The following is a 17,527-nucleotide window of genomic DNA, read 5'->3' as shown; positions in this document are numbered from 1 at the left end:
GGGTCAGCAGGTCAGGATGGGGCAACAGCACCGACCTGGGAGTATTTGCTGGCTCCTTTGAAAAATCTCCCCAGATTTTTATTGGCTCTTAGATTACCACAAAGTATCTGCCTGGATCTGGGCTTTGATTCTCCGCTCCATAGCTTCGTCCCGGCTGGCTGGGGTAGCACCTTTCCCTCAGAGACCACAACTGACAGCTTCCTTCTCAGGGAGAGGGAGGAACGGGGCAGTGGTTGCATTTTGAGCGTGGGGAGAGGGAAAGGCTGTTTGAGGCCACTGTCTGCATGAGGGAGCTGCAGGGCTGGCGAGGACAATTGGGAATCATCTTATTTCTCCTCCCTTGGGTTGCTGACTTCATCTGGGGGACCACCACTCCCGGCTCTTCCATTGCCCACCTCCCCAGGTGCCACACTGCTGGCTCCCCCCACCCAGCTGTGCCACCCCAGCTCTACCCAAGCCTCCCCACCGCTCCCCAGGCAAGTCCTGGCCCTCCAGCTGCGGTGTGGCAAAATTCAGTTCTGCCTATGTGGCTGAGAAATGTTGGCTCTTCATAAAAATAGCAGCCCGCCTGCAGGGAACGCGGCAGAAGCTAGACCACACTGAGGCCTTTTATTTCCTGCAAAGACCTGTTTGCAAGACATCGGTGGAGAGCACTATGCAGATGAGCGACACTGTGAAAGGCAGGGCCAGCTCCCCGGTGGGGGGAAAATGAGGTAGATCAAATAGCTATCCAGATTTCCATCAGCTGCAGGGCTGGCCGGGTGACAGTTAGGTAGGCTTGCCATTCTGCATGGATAGCTCACCTCTTTGCCAGCTGTAATAAACACGGGCGCTTGATGCCAACAGATGCGTCTTCTTCCCCACCTGCTCCGTCAGTGCAAGCGGCCTCATCTCTGCAAAATAAGCACAAGAAGAGAAGCTGAAACTGCCACGCGGGAATCCGGTTTGTATTCATGCTGAGAGCTGGCCGAAGAAGGAGAAAACATCAGTCTCAAATGGGTTTTCAAGATTTGGACATTTGGCTTCATCTTTCTCTATGTTCAAACACGATCTGTCAACTCCCATCAAGAAAAATGAGGGAGAATAGCCTCGCCTTTAAAAGTCAGTGCCGCCATGGCTAGCAAGTTCATGAAGCACATGGGAGAAAAAAGATTAGTCTGAACCCATGACTTGAACAAATATCTACACCTTGTAACTGAATACCGCGGGGTTCCCTTCTCTCTCGTGCTAAGAAATTCTGGCCAGAACTCTTTCAGAGTACTAGCAAGTGAAATGCAAGAAAAGCTCTTAAAAGTAATAATAATCCTTCCGCCAAAATTAAAGCTGATTTGCGGAACTTCACGTTCCTCAGTTGTGTTAAGATTTGGGCTCAAGAAAATATCTGGGCTTTGGATGGTTTCATTATTAGTAGGCCACAAACGAATATGGTAGATGATGCAAAAATGACTGCCAATAAAATATTTACACCGATTCTTCATTCTGGGTGAAACATCTTTTATATATATGCATATACATATATACTATAAATAATAGAAATGATGCTCATATTTTATACTAGGGATGTAAACACTGGTCCCAACAGCAGTGGCAAATGAACCACTCACATTTTCTGATTGCATAATTTGCCTAGAGGATGGATACATAATTACACTATAATTAAGTATAATAAACAAAGAAAATGATTTGAGAAGGAAAAATTATCACAGCCTCAACCACATCAGCCAGAAGCTCTCTTCTAATTAAGTTATTTTATTAAACAAAATGTTTTTAAGGTGGGTCCCCTTTGAAAATGTACATTATAGCCCATGTAATGTAATTTACTTTATAAGTAAAACATGGCTTGTGTATGGACAGATCATATCTGATAGGACTCATGAAATACACAGCCACTGGGTCCAGTCCAGCCAGGTGCTGAGTCCTTCACACCCATGGTCCAAGAAGCAGACCTTGAGCGCTGCTCCAGATAACAGCAGCAGCATGTAGAGCAGCCTTTTTTTAATTTGTGCTCATTGATGGGCTCTTTCTGTGTTACTTGGGTTTTTTTCTGATTTAAAGGGAGAAACGCTAGCAGGTGACTCTGATGTTGTCATCCTGTAATGACACAGCAGAGGCAAAGGACAAGAAAAGAGGTAGCTCAAGCCAGACTCTTCCCTCTCAAATGCTTTTACTCTCACTACATCTGCTCCGAGCTTGGCAAGGTGTGAAGATGGAGTCATCTTTTTACCTTACTGTGGCTGAAGAAATCCAAAACACTAGTTCACAAACTACAGGGCTTGGGAAGACCACAAATAATCTACTACCTCACATGGCAAAGGCCATCGGACACCCTCCAGATCATTCGTCTTAGAACTACAGCTTATGTTTTTAAACATCCACCTCCAGCAGCTTGGGGACTCAAGGAGCTATTACAGAAGCCTTGGAGCATTACTCTGAAGTTAGCTGCTGCTCCTGTCCGTCCCCCATCCCTGTCCCAGTCCCCTTGTCCTCTACCCCCAAATAAATGCTCAGCTTTAAGTTTCAGCCATGAGATACATCTGCCTCATTTCCACCTTTGTCTTCCTCTTGTGAGTACTTGCAGATTGTGATCAAGCCATCCCTTAGCCTCTCTTCTGTAAGCTCATTAGATCACGCTGCCTGATACAAATCTCTGCTGGTTTCCTGGCTCTTCAAAGCTTGTACAGCCCTGCAATGTTCTTCGGGAAGATCTCTGTATACCAGTGACCTATTTTCTTAACTATTTACTCTGCTCTTCAGTTGCCAAGTCACTTGTAGGGTTTGCTTATAATGCTTTAGGTTTTCTTTCAGCTCATTGTAAAAAATAGCATAACCTCAGTAACACACCTCTTTGCTACCTGTTAGGGATGAGATCTAAGAATGGACTTATATCCAGCATGGGATAAAACATCCCTGGCCAAGGAAAATCCAGGGAAAGAAGAAACTGTGTCCTAAAATATCAGTTGACCACAGCAGCACAAGGTCCTTGAATTCAAAATGTTGAACATTATGTTGTGAGGCCATCTCCGAATGCCCGACAGAGATGCATTTCTCTAGCTCTGTCTGCTGCATGCACAGCTTGTTGGGTGATGGAGAGAGCAGTGGGGTGGTCAAGAATCAAGAATCTTCTCTTGTGTAGAGTTTTCCACTCTTAAATGTTTGCAGACCTTGAACCACAAAATGTTGTAGGTTATTGAAAAGATTATTGATGTGTGTGGTTACTGCTTGCAGGGTGCCCGAGGCAGGACACTTAGGTCATCATGGGGCTGCATACTCCTGATGACTACTTCAGTTTCTTTCCTAATCTCATGCATTTTCAGTTGTATAGTGACCTGATTTCAACTAGGAGCTTCCATTAAAAATCACGTGGCAGTCACAGACATTGTAAACTCAAGCCAAAGAGTCATTTTCAAATACTTGGCAAACACTAGACCACAGAAACTCAATGTGTCGTAAGATTCCACTTGGTCCCATAATCAGGGGTGGGAAAAAGGAGGAGGATTATCCGTAGACCTCAAAGTGTTTTACAAAGGGAGACAAATGCTGCTATTCCCATTTATTGGATAGGGCAACAGCAAGTTGAGACTTGCACAAAGTCACCCAACTAATCAGCCAGAAAACTGCCACTGAAACCCGTATTCTGGTCTAAACAGGTTCTCAGACTGCCCTCATCACTGTAATATCTGCGTACCCTCCAGTAGCACCTTAGGAGAATCTGGGCATGTCTGCACTGGCCAATGCAAGCAGCTGCCTGTCAATCCAGCCCCCTTCTCAGCCAACTGGACAAAAGCCATCTCCAGATGGAAGCTGTGTAGCCACGTTAATACCCTCCTGAGCCCAGATGTACGAACCCCACCAACAAGTTGGGGTGAAAGGTCAACCCACCACCACTCTAACTCAGCTCTGCGGCTTCCAGGGTGTAGCTTGCTCATGGGGCATGGAAAAAGCAGATGTGAGACTGTCTCTGAAAGCAGATGGACCTTTCTTTATTCTAAATCAGTTTCATCATCTGTAGGGCCCCTGAGAGCATTTCCTCATGCTTCATTTCTCACTGAGCCATGGAGATAGGGCACAAATGTGTTGGTTATCTCCTTAGAGCCTTACGGCTCCTTTGAGGCAAGATCTGGAAGATGACAATTTGAACAGGGATATCTGGATACACTGCCATAAAGAAAGAAAATCTCCAAAATATATTTTGTAAGTCAGGGAAAAGGAAAAAGAAGGCAGGCATCTCTTCAAACTCAAGATCTACTTGTCATGAGCAAGAGTACTAAGAAATTGGTAACTTAATGATCTGAAGGAAGAGTAGCTGTTATTACAGGGCACTGTACTGGCAAAGCTCCTATACATCACAACAATAATTGTCTCCAAACTTCTCTTCCCTTCCAAGCATGAGGAAACATCAGTGCATTTAGCCTCAACTCCCTGGCAGGCGGCATCACTTCCTTGTGAGAGGCAGGGAGCTGACACAGAGATGGAAAGGCTACAAAAGCCCCGTGTGACCCAGTAAGTCTGACGTAGAGCTAAAGAAGTGAGTCCCGCTCCAAAGAAGCTGACAATCCCAGGGTGCCCTGACAGCTTGTCCTGGACTACTCATGCTCCCAGGTTTGGAAATCCTTTGAGGGTTGCTAAGTTTATACAAACCACTCCTAGCTCTGGAAGTCCAGCTCTGCTCCCCCTGATTTTGCTTTCCTTCCTAGGCACCTACTTCTGCTGTCTGCCAGTGATGGGCCATCGGGCAAGGTGGGCTTTGATCGATGCACTTGCCTGTTTCTGGATCCGAATCCCTGCTGGCAGGGATCCAGTGGCTTCACCAGATCATCACCCTTTGCCTGGGGAAAACAGGGCAGTGCGTAGGCAGCAGTGTTTCTTTGCAGCTTTGCATTTCTTGGACTTTTGTGCAAAGCCCCGAACGGCGAATGTACGCTTCATGCATATGCAGAACGGGCACAGATGCTGCTTGAAAAAATTGGACCTGGTTAACTTGGCTACGATCATCCAGGAAGTTTGTGGCAGAGCTGCAAATAAAATCCAGACACTCTGCCTTTCGGGCCTGTGTCTTCACAACAACAGGGTTCTTCCTCTGGGCATCTGGGCTTGTTGTCTTATCGGGAGGCACTGCTCAGCATGTCTCCTTAAAGGGAAAGAGTGCTGGGAAAGCCACGCTTGAATTCTTTAGAGAAAATGACACCACCTACATAGGAAAACCCCATAGCTTTTTGCAATTATTGCCATGTATGTATATCTTTCCCTCCCTTTGTGATCTTTACCACTTCCTCACCATATGTAAAAGGCCTGATCCTGATGAAAATAGTCACGGTTCCAGAAATGCCACTCAGACGATGTTGATTTACCTCCACAAAGGATGTGGCCCAATGCTTTTGGCCAGATTTTTCTGCAAGCAGCCAGTCAAATCTCTCTCTCCTCTACCCAGAAAGCTGGGGAAGTTGTGCGACAATAACCTTGCTCGACTTCACCTGGCCCACCCAGGGAATAGCTATTTCTGGACGGACACGGAAAACCCAAGCCGTGTCCCTTTAATCTAACATCTCATGCGTGTTGCTGAGCCTAATGTTTAATTTGAAAAAAAAACAACCTGAAAGTAGCATTAAAGGACGCAGAGGATTTGAAAAGCACTATGTTTTTAAGATAGTCTTTCTGGAAAACACTGTATTTAAAAACTGACCCTTTTACCATGAGGTTTCTGAAACTATAGAGGCATCTCAAGCTTCCTGTGAGATAAGGCTTGTAATTTGGAACTGAGTAATGGAGCACAAACACAACTGGCTTTGTATTAAGAGGCAATGTGTAATCATCTGGCAGTGTCACATTGCCCCCACTCCGGAGTGGTTTGGGGCTATTTGTGCTGGAAATTAAAGTTAAGAGCAACATGATGATGAGGGTAGCTCATCCTCCACGCCTGACAGAAGGATGGAGTCTCAGGGTGCAGATCTCCCCGGGGCTTTGGAGGAAAGAAGCCCTGCTTTTGAGCATTTATGGTCCCGTCTCCCACACTTGCAGGACTGTTGATTTAAGATGCCAGCCTGCAACCTGAAGCGTTTGGAAGGACAGCCGTTGAGCGGTGGTGGGCAGAGGTTGCACATTGCAACCTCCTCTTAACTGAAGTGACACAAACTAACAACAGTTTTAACAGGAAGATCTCATTCCTTCATATTTAATTGACATGTTTCTTTTAAAGGGATGGCAAAAACAGAGAAACACAGGAGTTTCCCTGGTGGTTTTATGCCAAGCACAACTATGTGTGTAGGAGCCTTTCAGACTTTGCACTCCCAGAGCAAAGACCAGATCTGGCTTTGGTTTTTTAATTTTCTTCCAATTTGTTGGCGTGAAATCTGACAGCCAGGCAGATGTGTCTGCCTTGATCTTTGGTGTGGATCTCCTGTTGCACTCTCCTCTGTTTTTCCAAGGCTCAATAGGGGAAAGTGAAATTGCTGTCCAGAAACATTAATCACAGCATCTTAGATCTGTAAATTCTCAAGAGTTTTCCTCCTGGAGCACTGGAAGGCTTTGACCCATTTTCAAAAGTGGGGATAAAGCATATATACATAAGGACAGCACGCATACTTGTAGCATCTGCAAAAACATATGGTAGTTTCACATCCCACTAACCAGTTTCCTGGATTGAATACATATAAGTGCAGGCTTTGTGAGAACTAGCAGTTTTTGAATGCTGGGTTTCTGACTCTCATCCCTTAACCGCAGTCCTTCCTTGACTTTGCGAGAGATACCATTTCCCTCTTAATTTGGCAAGTTATTGCAGAGTCTTTCTGAATAACTTATTCTTGTATTGCCTTTTTTTGCAGGTGAAGCTGCTCTCAGGCTCCCCTGACAATCTCTTTACCCATCTTTCCGTTGCATACAGAGATGTTGTGTTATCTCTGCTTAATCCCGAATGGTGAAAAGCAACCATTTCCAGGATCAGTAATTACACCTCGGAGGTCTTGGGATTTTGCTGGGCTGCTAATCTACAGAGCTCATTGCACATTTTTCCATCTAAATCTCCTGTTTAATGAAAGACTGCTTTGCCAAGGGACCCATTTTCCATAAATATACTTTTCTGAAGCATAACATCTAAAACTTCTGGCTTGTTTCTGACAATATCATTTTTCCTGTCTTATCAACATTCTCTGTGCAAATGTACCCACCTATCAGCATTTTTTCCATTTTAGCAACCAAACTTGAGTCCAAGATGCCTTTTGCTACTGCCACCAAAGCAATAAACCCCAAAGAATGGATTTAAGCAAGCACACATAGATATGCAGAGACCCTCCTGCATCTTCCTGTGCCTACGCCACTCCTGTTCTACATTAGTTTAAACTCTTGGAAGCTCCCAGAGCTAGAGATCCTAAAGCCTCTCTGCACCCTCAGTTCCAGCATTTCCCTCTCTTTACGGAAAGAGTTCTCCTAAACTCTCACCTCCTCTGTTTTGCTGCAAATAAAGCCAACTAGATCTTGTCCTTTCCCATGCAAGTAGACCCAGTGGTCACTGTACCCTTTTACCATACCCCTTTTAGCTACTGTCTTCACATGTGAATTCTCTCATAGCTGTTCTCAGTCTTTTCTAGACTAAACAAATCCAATTAAAAAAAAATTCCACACAGGTCATGTTTTTTGAAACCTCTTATCAGTCCTGGTGCTCTCCTCCAGACTTCCTCCTGTATTTACATCTTTATTTGAAGTATAGAGTGCAGATTGGTGGTCTGGGCCTCTCCAGCAGCAGAATGAATTCCACACAAAGGGTGCTCTTAATACTTCTAATAACAGGGATCTTTCTGGGCACACCATAACCTGGTAGACTTCGATTTGAGCTTGTCCTCTACCAGCTCCCCTAGCATATTGTCAGGACCATGACCTGGTTTCTTATGTGTATTTTAATTGTGCATTTTCTTTTTCATCTAAGTCTATTTCTAAAGTTTATTCAGAACATTTTAAATCAGTCCTCCTCCTCTCCCAAAATGGGAGTCTCCCAGCCTGTTTTCTTGTTCTAACCTACCAGAAGAGCCCTGTCTGCTCCACCATCCAAACAGTTCACAGAGATTTAAATGAACTGTGACCAGCACAGACTTCTGTTGATGGCCCTCTTGCTTTGACAGTGGATCACGTGTGCCTAATCTTCAAGGACGTTATTTCAATCAATAGTTGAAAAACAGCAATTATTTCTGTCAGGCAGGTATAATTCCTGAAGCTGACAGCTGTCCGAAGGAGACCTGAAGCCAAGAGTGATACCAGTGAATAACCGGCAAATACCTACTCATCACCTGTACTGAGAAACAGGCTTGAGTACCAAGCCCTGAAACTACACTCTCTCCTTTTTTTTTTTAATAAGAGGACAGCAGCGAAGCTGGATTATTCATAGCTCTGAAAGCAGGATGGGCACATCAGTATGCCCCTAAAGCCAAGATGATGAGCTAATCAACTTCGTATTGTTAGAAGAGTCCCCACCTACGCTTTCACACAAAGGGCCGATTAGCTCACAGGTATGCAAAACTCTGGGAGGATGCCATCTTTCATCGCTACCAGAAGATGTTTAATATATGTTAAGTTGCCAACAATTAAGTGTTTGTGTGTGTGTGCGTACACACGCGCGCAGCCACTTGCTCTGGTCCCAGGAGCTGCATGCTGTTGCGCTAACCCGCCGTGCCGGGGCAGAGCCCCGTGCTGGGCACAGCTCTGCTGCTGTGTGCTCAGCTGCATCGTGGGGTGGCAGGAGCACAGTAGCTACTGCCTTCGGCAGCCCAAAGGAAGCAGATTTTAACATGCTTGCTCTGCTTCCAACAGCAGCAACTGTGACAGCCATGGGCTGAGGGTGTCTGCGTGGCGAGCAAGGGGGTGAGTCTCCAGTGCATGCTGTACTTGCACCACTTCTGCAACGTCCTGGTACAAGAAAGCTGAAAGCACTCCACCATCCAAGTCACTGACGGAAATACTGAGTCTGAGCACACTAAAACATGCGCTCCCCCTGTGCCAGTGTGCTTCATATAAGTAGGTCATTTAAGAAGCGGGACTGTAAGTGCCCATAGCAGCGTGTTACTACTTAGGCTGGCTGGTGTGATTCCAGTTCCAAACCAGGAGTGATGATGTGAAGTATTGGCTCAATGTTTGGAGGTGCTTAGCACCTCCTCCCCATCGCCACTCCACGGGAGGCATGTGGGCACAACACTGTTCACAATAAACACGGGTTTTACATTGCTTCCAGTGTCACCTCTACAGACAGTGCTGCATGGCCCAAAGGGGAAACAAACAGGGGGGGAGGAACTGGGAAGAAAAGTCCTTTGAAAGAACACATTCCCCTCTTCCTCCCGTGCTGAGGCTGCATGCAGCTCATTGTTTGAGAACCGCCAACAATTTATTTGTCTCCTTTCAATGTCCATCAGGACCTCTCAAACTGGAACAAGCTAGAACAATCTCCTTTATCACAGATTTATGTCAGAAGGAAACAAAGGATAATTTGAGGAAGAAACCCTCACTACTATGAGAAAAAAAGAGAAAGTCAGTAGTACATACGCTGCCTTCCAAGGGTGTACCTTATCTCATGTGTCTTCTCACGGTCTTTTTCTGCACTCTTCTTCCATGCTTCTTGCTGAAGACTTGGAGCATGTCAGGAACGCCCTATGCTCCCTATTAGCTTAACAGTTCTCTGGAAAAGAATGGGACCAAAAATTTCATACATTGAAATGCACTTTTGAAAAATATGTAACAACATGTATTTCCAAATATGTTTTCTGACTATAGTGTGTAATCAGTAAAAGACACAGGAGTGCATCACAAACAGGTATGCTTGGAAATAGAAAAGCTTTCTTTCATCTTGCCTGTATAGGCAGACATCAGCTATTGTACTATAGAGAATTTTTCCATCTAGGCCACCTATATTCTAAGGAGCAGAGATGCCAAGGGTGCGCCACCTGCATCTCCTCTTCCCAGGGATGTGTGCAACGAGGGCTGGTTCATGTTGGGCAAATCAAACCCCTAGGGAACTGAGTGTAGATTCATGCCCTACAGCTTGTGGGGAGAAATCATCCCAGAATAACTTTGGTCTATTGCTGACAAAATGTAACTGGCTAAATCCCAAATGACTCCATCCCTGTAGAGCTTTGCGGGCTTCAGAGGAGCGGTTACGGTTACATCAGTGTGGCTCTAGCAACAGTGGGAGATCCCAGCCCTGCCCCAACGATGATTGCTCCTTCAGACAGACCATCACCTCTCCATCACTGGCTGCCGTTCACAGCACGGCACACCAAGTGAGGCAAAGAGGGAATTGCGGAGGCAGCAGCTCCCTTTGCTTCCTCTGGCCAGTACTTGTACTTAATGCAGAGCGTTTTTACTTTATAGAAGTCTTTGCCCTAATCACTGGACTACCTCGGTTATCGCCCGCACAAACATTCCCTTCAGATCAACATACCGGCTGGGCCAGAAATCACACAATTGATGTTTTGGTTTCCACTGCCTTATCTAAATCCAGTTACTGCTCAAAATGAGACTAAGTCAACAGACTTAATTGAATGAAAAGGCTGTGAGACAACCTAGAGATTTGTGGCTGTGTATGTCCGTGCATGAGTTAATCACTAAGCAAACACTTCGCAACAAACAGAGCTGGGCTGAGCAGGATCGGTTTTTCTGCAGCCTGGAAGCTCCTGAACACGCTGGGGTTGCGCGAGGCATTGTTGGGGCTGGCAGGAGGATTTAAACAGCATCACAAACAATGTACTACCACGGAGAAAAGCTGGGGATGGACAATGGAGCAGGCCATGAACAAACACTTCTGCTTGCTGCCTAGATTAGGAGATAGCAGAGGCCCTGTAGTAGCGGCCAAAAATAATTGCTCCCCTGTAATTGCTGTCCGGATATGTGAAATAGCCCTGCTGGCACCCAGCAGCTGGGAGCAGTGAGTTGCTTGATGTCCTTAGCTCATTCCTGGGGAGGCAGCTGCCGGATGCCCCCAGCTGCTAGCTCTTGCAGACATCACAGGTTTTTCCCCGCCGTACAGCCATGGCATTCCTCCCAGCACTGCAGTTTGGGAGAGAGGTATATCGAAATCTGTGGGAATGGCCACGCTGGGTCAGACCGCTGCTCCATCCTCACCTCTCTTGTCTTCAGTGGAGCGCATGAGCAGACTCCTAGGGCAGACCATTAAAACCCGTGTAGGGTCATAGCCAGGATCTAGTCCCCACTGTGACAGTGCTGCACACAGCTTCTCCAGAGCCGCAGGGGTACAAGGACAAAGCCTTACTCTAAAACTGCAACTTGCCGTGGCAAAATCTGTGCCCCTCCTTTTTGTACCACCTGCTCAGTTCAGAGGCCCTGCGCTGGTGCCTGGTGCCGCCGCTGTTTAGGTAGGCTGCAGCGGGAACGCTCAGGTTCATGCCAGTGGTTGATCTCAGCCACTGCAAAAAAAGAAGACTAAAGAAGTGAGCCTCCTAAAACAGTCATTAAATATCTTCTAATATGAGATGATTCACATACTTTCCTGACTGGTAGGACTCCGTCAGGTGATGGAGAACCTGAATCAGGTTCTTCAGTAGGCAATGACAGCCGTACGGACATCTAAAGGTGACTTTGCCACGAGCAGTATAAAGACAGAGCTTCGCTGCTTAAGCTGGGTATTCGAACATCATTTTGGCTGGAAAAACTCATCCCATGCTACAGAGAGATACCATGCCTTGCACAGGCCACCCACTTGTCACCACATGCTAGCTTGGGGCCAGGACATCTGGCTGTAAAAATGCAACTGTGGTGGTGTCTGCTGAAAAAAAGAGGGTACTGAACTCAGCTAGATCCTTCCTCCCTAAGGGAGGCCACAGACACCACCATTATATTTGCAACCCGTCTGACAGTTCCTGCCCTTTGGCGCGCTGTACAAGCAGACAGGACAACTTTTCTAGCAAATCCAGGAAAGATGGGAAAGATGATTAGCTTTGTGATCAGGTACTGTGTGGCCAGAGTGCTACGCAACATCAAAAGAAACTGCTGCTGAATGCCCAGGTTTCAGGATACAACAATAACACGCAGAACTGTATTTCATTCCTTTAACAAGTGCTGAATATGCAAAGGCTCCTTTCCCAGCTTCTGTCTCCATCTTGGAAGCTGGGGAAGAGCTGTGTGTATAATTATTTTCAGATGCCACCCACTTTATCGATTATCTGAGTGGGATGCACAAATAATGGCAGCTAATGCCAGGGGCAGAGATCCGATGAAGCTCCCTCCCTTTGGGAAAAGCTGCAATAAAACCACCAGATGAATGGGTCATTGAAAACAGGCTGGAATATATTCCCTACAGTCATTCCGAAAGTTCAAGGGCAGGGGAAAAGAAAAAAAAAAAAGCTGCCTCTGTGTTCACTAAATTTCTAATATCTGAAAGTGCTTAAAAAAAACACACATGTACTTTTTTTTTTTTTTTTTTTTCATACAATCATGGAAAAACACACTAAGCTTTTGACTCAATGGTTTTGTTTTTCCAGTGAGTCCCTTCCAGGTTCCACACACCATCTCATAGTCACGTCTGCTGGGTGAGCTTCGAGCTAACAAACTTTAGGAGAGCTCTCTGTGATTTTGCCACATTGAGTTTCAAGTATCGGCTTGCTGGAAGTGCAGCGGAGAGGGAGGAGGGAGGGAAGTGGTGCGAGCTTTGCCAACACACCTGCACAAGCTTTGGGCTCTCCTGGACACTCTGTGCGCTAATGATGTATAACCTGTAGAGCCTGGCAACACACTCGCTGAAGACTATAACAGACAGACTGTGCATGCCTCTGATTTCTAATTTCTTAAAACAAGTAATAAACCGCCCCCCTCTCCCAACCCTGTGCTGTAGGTAAATGCTTAGGATGGAAACTGAGATGTGTTCAGCTGGGCAAAGCTTCTACCAAGGTAAGGAACAAATGACAGTTTAATTATGGCATTTTAGGTCTATGTAATTCCTCTTCTAAAGCAAGAGGGAGGAAAAAAGCTAAAAGAAAGACAGAGTTCATTTCAGCTCCAATGTTCTGCTAATTTTTCTTTTGACTATTAGAGATGCAGCTGGATCCTATTTCTAATCCACTTTCAGATTTGCTGGAATTAAAATCCCAGATTGCTGCTGTGTTTTCAAGTTGAAGTGTGCATAGTAGCCAAGGTTTATATTGCAATTTCTAGAGTTATGGAATGATGAGCTCCAGTAGAGGAAAGTGTGTTGTATGCCTGAGTCCTGGGGAAAAAAAAAAGGTTGGCATCAGTGCCATTTGGAATTAGAGCTCACTTGTAGAATACATAGCCCTGAAGTTAATACGCTGCTACTTTTTACATTCTGTTCTGCCTGCCGGAACTGGTCAGTACGGAAGGGCAAAGGCTGCCATGGTGGAGAGGTAGGAGTGGGAAGTGCTAGTGAATTAGAAAGCCTGGATATTTTTGAACTTTCACCTGAAATTTAAAAGTTCCCCCATAGAAAGGAGCTTATTTTAATAAGAAACTCACTTCCTGACTGAAACAGCAATGTGAGACTGCCTATGCTTTGAAAGACCTGTGCTTTCTCTATCACCGCCTGAACCCAGTCTTAAAGCTGACATTTCTCCTCCGGCACCCTGTTCAGGATGAAATCCAATAGCATAGAGTTTGCCACCTGAGAAACACCGTAAGTCACGTGAAGTTACGATTCCCCACTCTGAGCTTTCATATCTGCCATGACAATTCCCAGCCACTGCCAGGCAAAGCTGGCCAGCCAGTATTTATGGAAAACGAACAGACTAATCATTTCCAATAGCGGGACACAATTAAGATATAATTGCAGCAGTTTACATTCACATCCAAGTGGACAGATACGAGCCAAAAACTGGAGTAATGATGCCACCCATCCACCACCCAAATGTAAATAGAAGACAGGGTTCAGGTGTTCTCCTTCAGCTGCGTCACGGTACGATTGCCAAGCTGCCACACAACCTTCCTGCCAGGCAATGCATCCAGCCATGAACTGACTCTTACCTCACACAAAAAGTTCAACAGCTTCTTTCAGGATCAGCTTCTTTTAAACTGGACTATAAGTGCATTACTGTCAATAAAAGCAAGAGATCATCTTCTGGAGATTGAGTGTTGTAGGGTCATGACTTAAACCTGTGAAGTACCTAAACTCAAGCTCAGCCTGAGCCATGATGGGCACTGTTGTAGTGTGTACACGTTAATTCCAGCGTGGATAAGGGAATACCTGCAAAGGGGAAGCAAGTGGGTATGAATACAGCTGGAAAAAAGGAGTGAGATTGACAGCTTTTTACGAAAGATTGAAGAGTGACTCCTTTGCTGATGGATGACTGGAAATCCAGAGGTGGATTGTGAGGAGCTTGATGTGATGTCACGGGAAACTGGAATAGGTCTTCAGGTGAAATAAATCAGTACAGTGGTCCTGATGCTGAGCAAAATCTGCTAGTTTACACTAGCTTTGTGAACCGTTAGCCTCTTTCAGAGCAGAGTTTCTCGCAGGAGAAAGACAAAGTTTTCTCTTTCAGCAATACTAAAGTCAATCCCACTTCACTGTGAGGATTTCCCTCATTAACAGAAAGAGAGAGAACAAAGCTCTCCGTGTTTGGGCAGGGGCAGTCCTGAGAAAAGCCTTGAAATTACCCTTTTAAGTTCCTTCCTTGCCTCTCCCCAAGCTGGCCTAAATTAGACTACACAAAACTATTCCCCAAATTATATTTCCAATAAATTCAGAGCCCTGAATTAAACAGCATCTGCTGTTTGTTGGTGCATCTTCGTGTGCAATGGTCAATCCATTCGTCTTGATACCATCACAAGGAGAAAACAGGTGCTGCTCAGCGTCAAGGTCTCACTCCTAAACATGAGACCGGCTTAGCCTGAGTATGGCCTGTGTCTGCACCTCTGGATATCACAAACCTCCTCAAATGGGCTGGCTAAAAGGAGGGGGCTCTCACAGAGGCTGGGGCAGTTTATACTAGTGGAGAATCTGGCCTGCGAGCACTTGCACCTGCGGTGTGAGGACAAATAATGGCCCATGCTCCAAAGCATGGTGAGCTCCCAGTCTTCTAAGCTGTATGAAATTCCATTTCCTTTCTACTTGTGCTAAATGTAAAAACAGAAACAAAGACACGCACCTAAATAAACAGAAAAGCACAGACAGCAGAAGGGGAGGGAGGCCCTAGTGCGGGTCATACGCCAGCCAGCACAGAGAGATGTTTTCTCTTTGCGGTCCTTCATGTTAGACCTTGCCATATCATGTGGATGGGAATGCGAGTGGGAGACTTGTTGGACATTGGTTTTACAAATGTCTCACGATCGCAGAAACACCTGCTTTACATTATTGTTCTTGCTGGTCCACAACAAAATCCCACCCTAGCCGACAGCTCTCAGCAGGCCTCATTTCTTCCTTCTCTGTGGATGGCTCAAATCACTGGTTTCTAAATCCTGGGCCACCGTGAGATCACACCCGAACCTCCTTGAGTAGGAGGGGGAATACAGAAGGCAGATGGGCACTTCTGCGCAGAATCATGCCAAAACATTGGCTAGAGGACCAAAACCACATGAGACTGCTTACCATCAGGTGGGGGAAGTGGGGCAGGAGGGTTACCCAGGCCAAAGGGATGGATCTGTAAGACCCATCTGTTTTCACCATGAAAACCTCACAGCCCCCACCTATGCAACACACACCACTCCAGTCACCACAAGTTATTGCTCTTGGTCTCCACTGCTTCCTGTGAAGCTGTAATGGGTCTGAGACAGAGTCCAATGAAACCAAAGGGAGCCTTTCTGTTAACTCGATGGGCTCTGGATCAGGCCCAACATCTGTTTGGCCCTCTCCGTGTGCAGCACAGCCAATTTATTCTTTATCCATTCCTGGGCCTCTCTCCCCAATAGCATCCATATTTTTCCTACTTATGGTTGTCATTAGCCACACTAAGCACCACCCCCAGAAAGAGACCCTGGTGTGGCATAGTTCTGAATGCTGTCCCAACCCCTTGTCATTTCAGCAAGGTAACAGTCTTTCCTTTCTCCTTATTCAGGTTTCAGGACATGCCTTCAAGCTGCCAAGCTCTTCCTACTCCTCGCACCAAGGATAGGGCTGGTTGTGCCTTCTGTTGTATTGTAAACCTGGTCAAGAATCAATGCAAAAACCAAACAGAAAGCTCCAAGAGCCTGTCAGACACCTGAAGAGCATCACCAGAGCAGGGACAGGGTCTCTGCACAGACATTTCCCACCTAGGAATGACAACCTAGGCAACGACTTCCCTAGCCAGCCAGAGTTCGAGGTCTGAGAATAGCAAACATCGAGCCAGAGAATAGCAAACAGACAGCTTCATAGCCTTATACTGGGGGTCCAGAGCTAGAGAAGTACACCTAGCAATAATTCTCCAAACTGTCTGTGTAAGACCACAAAATCATAGAATATCTCAAGTTGCAAGGGACCCATGCAGATCATCTAGTCCAATTTCCTGCTCCTCCCAGGACTACCTAAAACTAAACTGTATGTCTAAGAGCATCATCCAGATGCTCCTTGACCTCTGACAGGCTTGGTGGCATGACTACTTCCCTGGAGTTCTTCCCCCACCATCCTCATACCTTCTCAGACATCAATATATACATTGTGCCAGTTCACAGCATTTCAGTTTCCAACCACCCTCACCAAATTTGTGATTCGCATTGCAGACTATGATGGGACTAGACACAGGTCTTCTCTAGGTCCCACAGTGACAGCAGTAGCAATGGTCCGTGAGCCACCATCCATTCACTGAGGAATACACAATATTCATGTCTTTATGACTTTGCTGAGCCCTTGGATTCCAGGGCATTTTTTTAACCTGCCACACGTGGATCTCCATGCTGTGAAATGCGTGTCATTGCGAAGCAGAGCAATAACCTTCGTTGAGCAGCCAGGCGGCTTCTTACAGCAGAAAAACAAGTCTCCAGTGTTAAACCTACAGATTCTTCCACACACAGAGCTCCAGTTTCATTTTGGTCGCTACCATTGCGTAAGAGAATCCCATGCAAAAATACCCCCTCAACTGCACCCTGAAATCACATGGGTTTGAAAATGCAAACTTGACGCCTGAGGCCAGATGTGCGGACTGGCAAGCTGCTGGCACTGCACACAGGCACATCTACATGTCAGGTAGTTACTCATTCCTGCATGCTGCCCTGATAAAATCTGGATTGCCTACAGCTGGTATTTTCACTCCAGTTTCCTTATCAAGGTATTTACCACCTCCTGTCTGTGCCTTGCAGACTGAGGGTGTTAAATGCTCCCTTACTCCCTCTGCCTTACAGTGAGCTCAAGCATGTAGGAGCTGCTGCACGGGATGGGATTTCTAAACCCACTGGAGGTCGTAGTGGGTGGCTGCTGGCCTGGGCTCAATGGGATCTTACCTTGTTTGTACCTGGGATGTTGCTCTTTTGATCCTCACGCTGGCATCCTGCAGCTGGTGGGCTCCTTCCCATGTTTTGGGCGTTTGTTGTGGTGTTTTCTGGTAGTCCCTGATTGCATTTTAAAAGCTGTTGTCTCCTGTGCAGGGTTCTATATTAGCGTAGCTGTTGTACAGCT

At 46.1% G+C, this 17,527-nt stretch overlaps 1 protein-coding gene and 1 long non-coding RNA gene across 3 annotated transcripts in view; one reads left to right on the top strand and one right to left on the bottom strand.

Annotated features, from left to right (window-relative positions):
* BMP2 (bone morphogenetic protein 2) overlaps positions 1-9,546 on the top strand; it is an 85,936-nt gene extending 76,390 nt beyond the window's left edge. The window contains exon 5 of one of the 2 annotated variants that reach the window (XM_056356756.1): positions 8,794-9,546. In XM_056356756.1, the coding sequence (XP_056212731.1) occupies positions 8,794-8,848 (55 nt within the window). In that variant the 3' untranslated portion in view covers positions 8,849-9,546. The other variant, XM_056356757.1, reaches the window with a different exon arrangement.
* LOC130157343 (uncharacterized) overlaps positions 1-17,527 on the bottom strand; it is a 365,996-nt gene that overhangs the window by 20,787 nt on the left and 327,682 nt on the right. The window contains exons 9-11 of the long non-coding RNA XR_008824814.1: positions 17,353-17,525; positions 9,540-9,652; positions 804-893 (exon numbers count right to left, since the gene is read on the bottom strand). This is a non-coding gene — a long non-coding RNA (uncharacterized LOC130157343). The remainder of the gene's footprint in view (positions 1-803; positions 894-9,539; positions 9,653-17,352; positions 17,526-17,527) is intronic.

The sequence above is a fragment of the Falco biarmicus genome, chromosome 12, assembly GCF_023638135.1.
Source record: "Falco biarmicus isolate bFalBia1 chromosome 12, bFalBia1.pri, whole genome shotgun sequence".
Taxonomy (NCBI): domain Eukaryota; kingdom Metazoa; phylum Chordata; class Aves; order Falconiformes; family Falconidae; genus Falco; species Falco biarmicus.
This window is presented reverse-complemented; position numbering and strand designations above follow the sequence as displayed.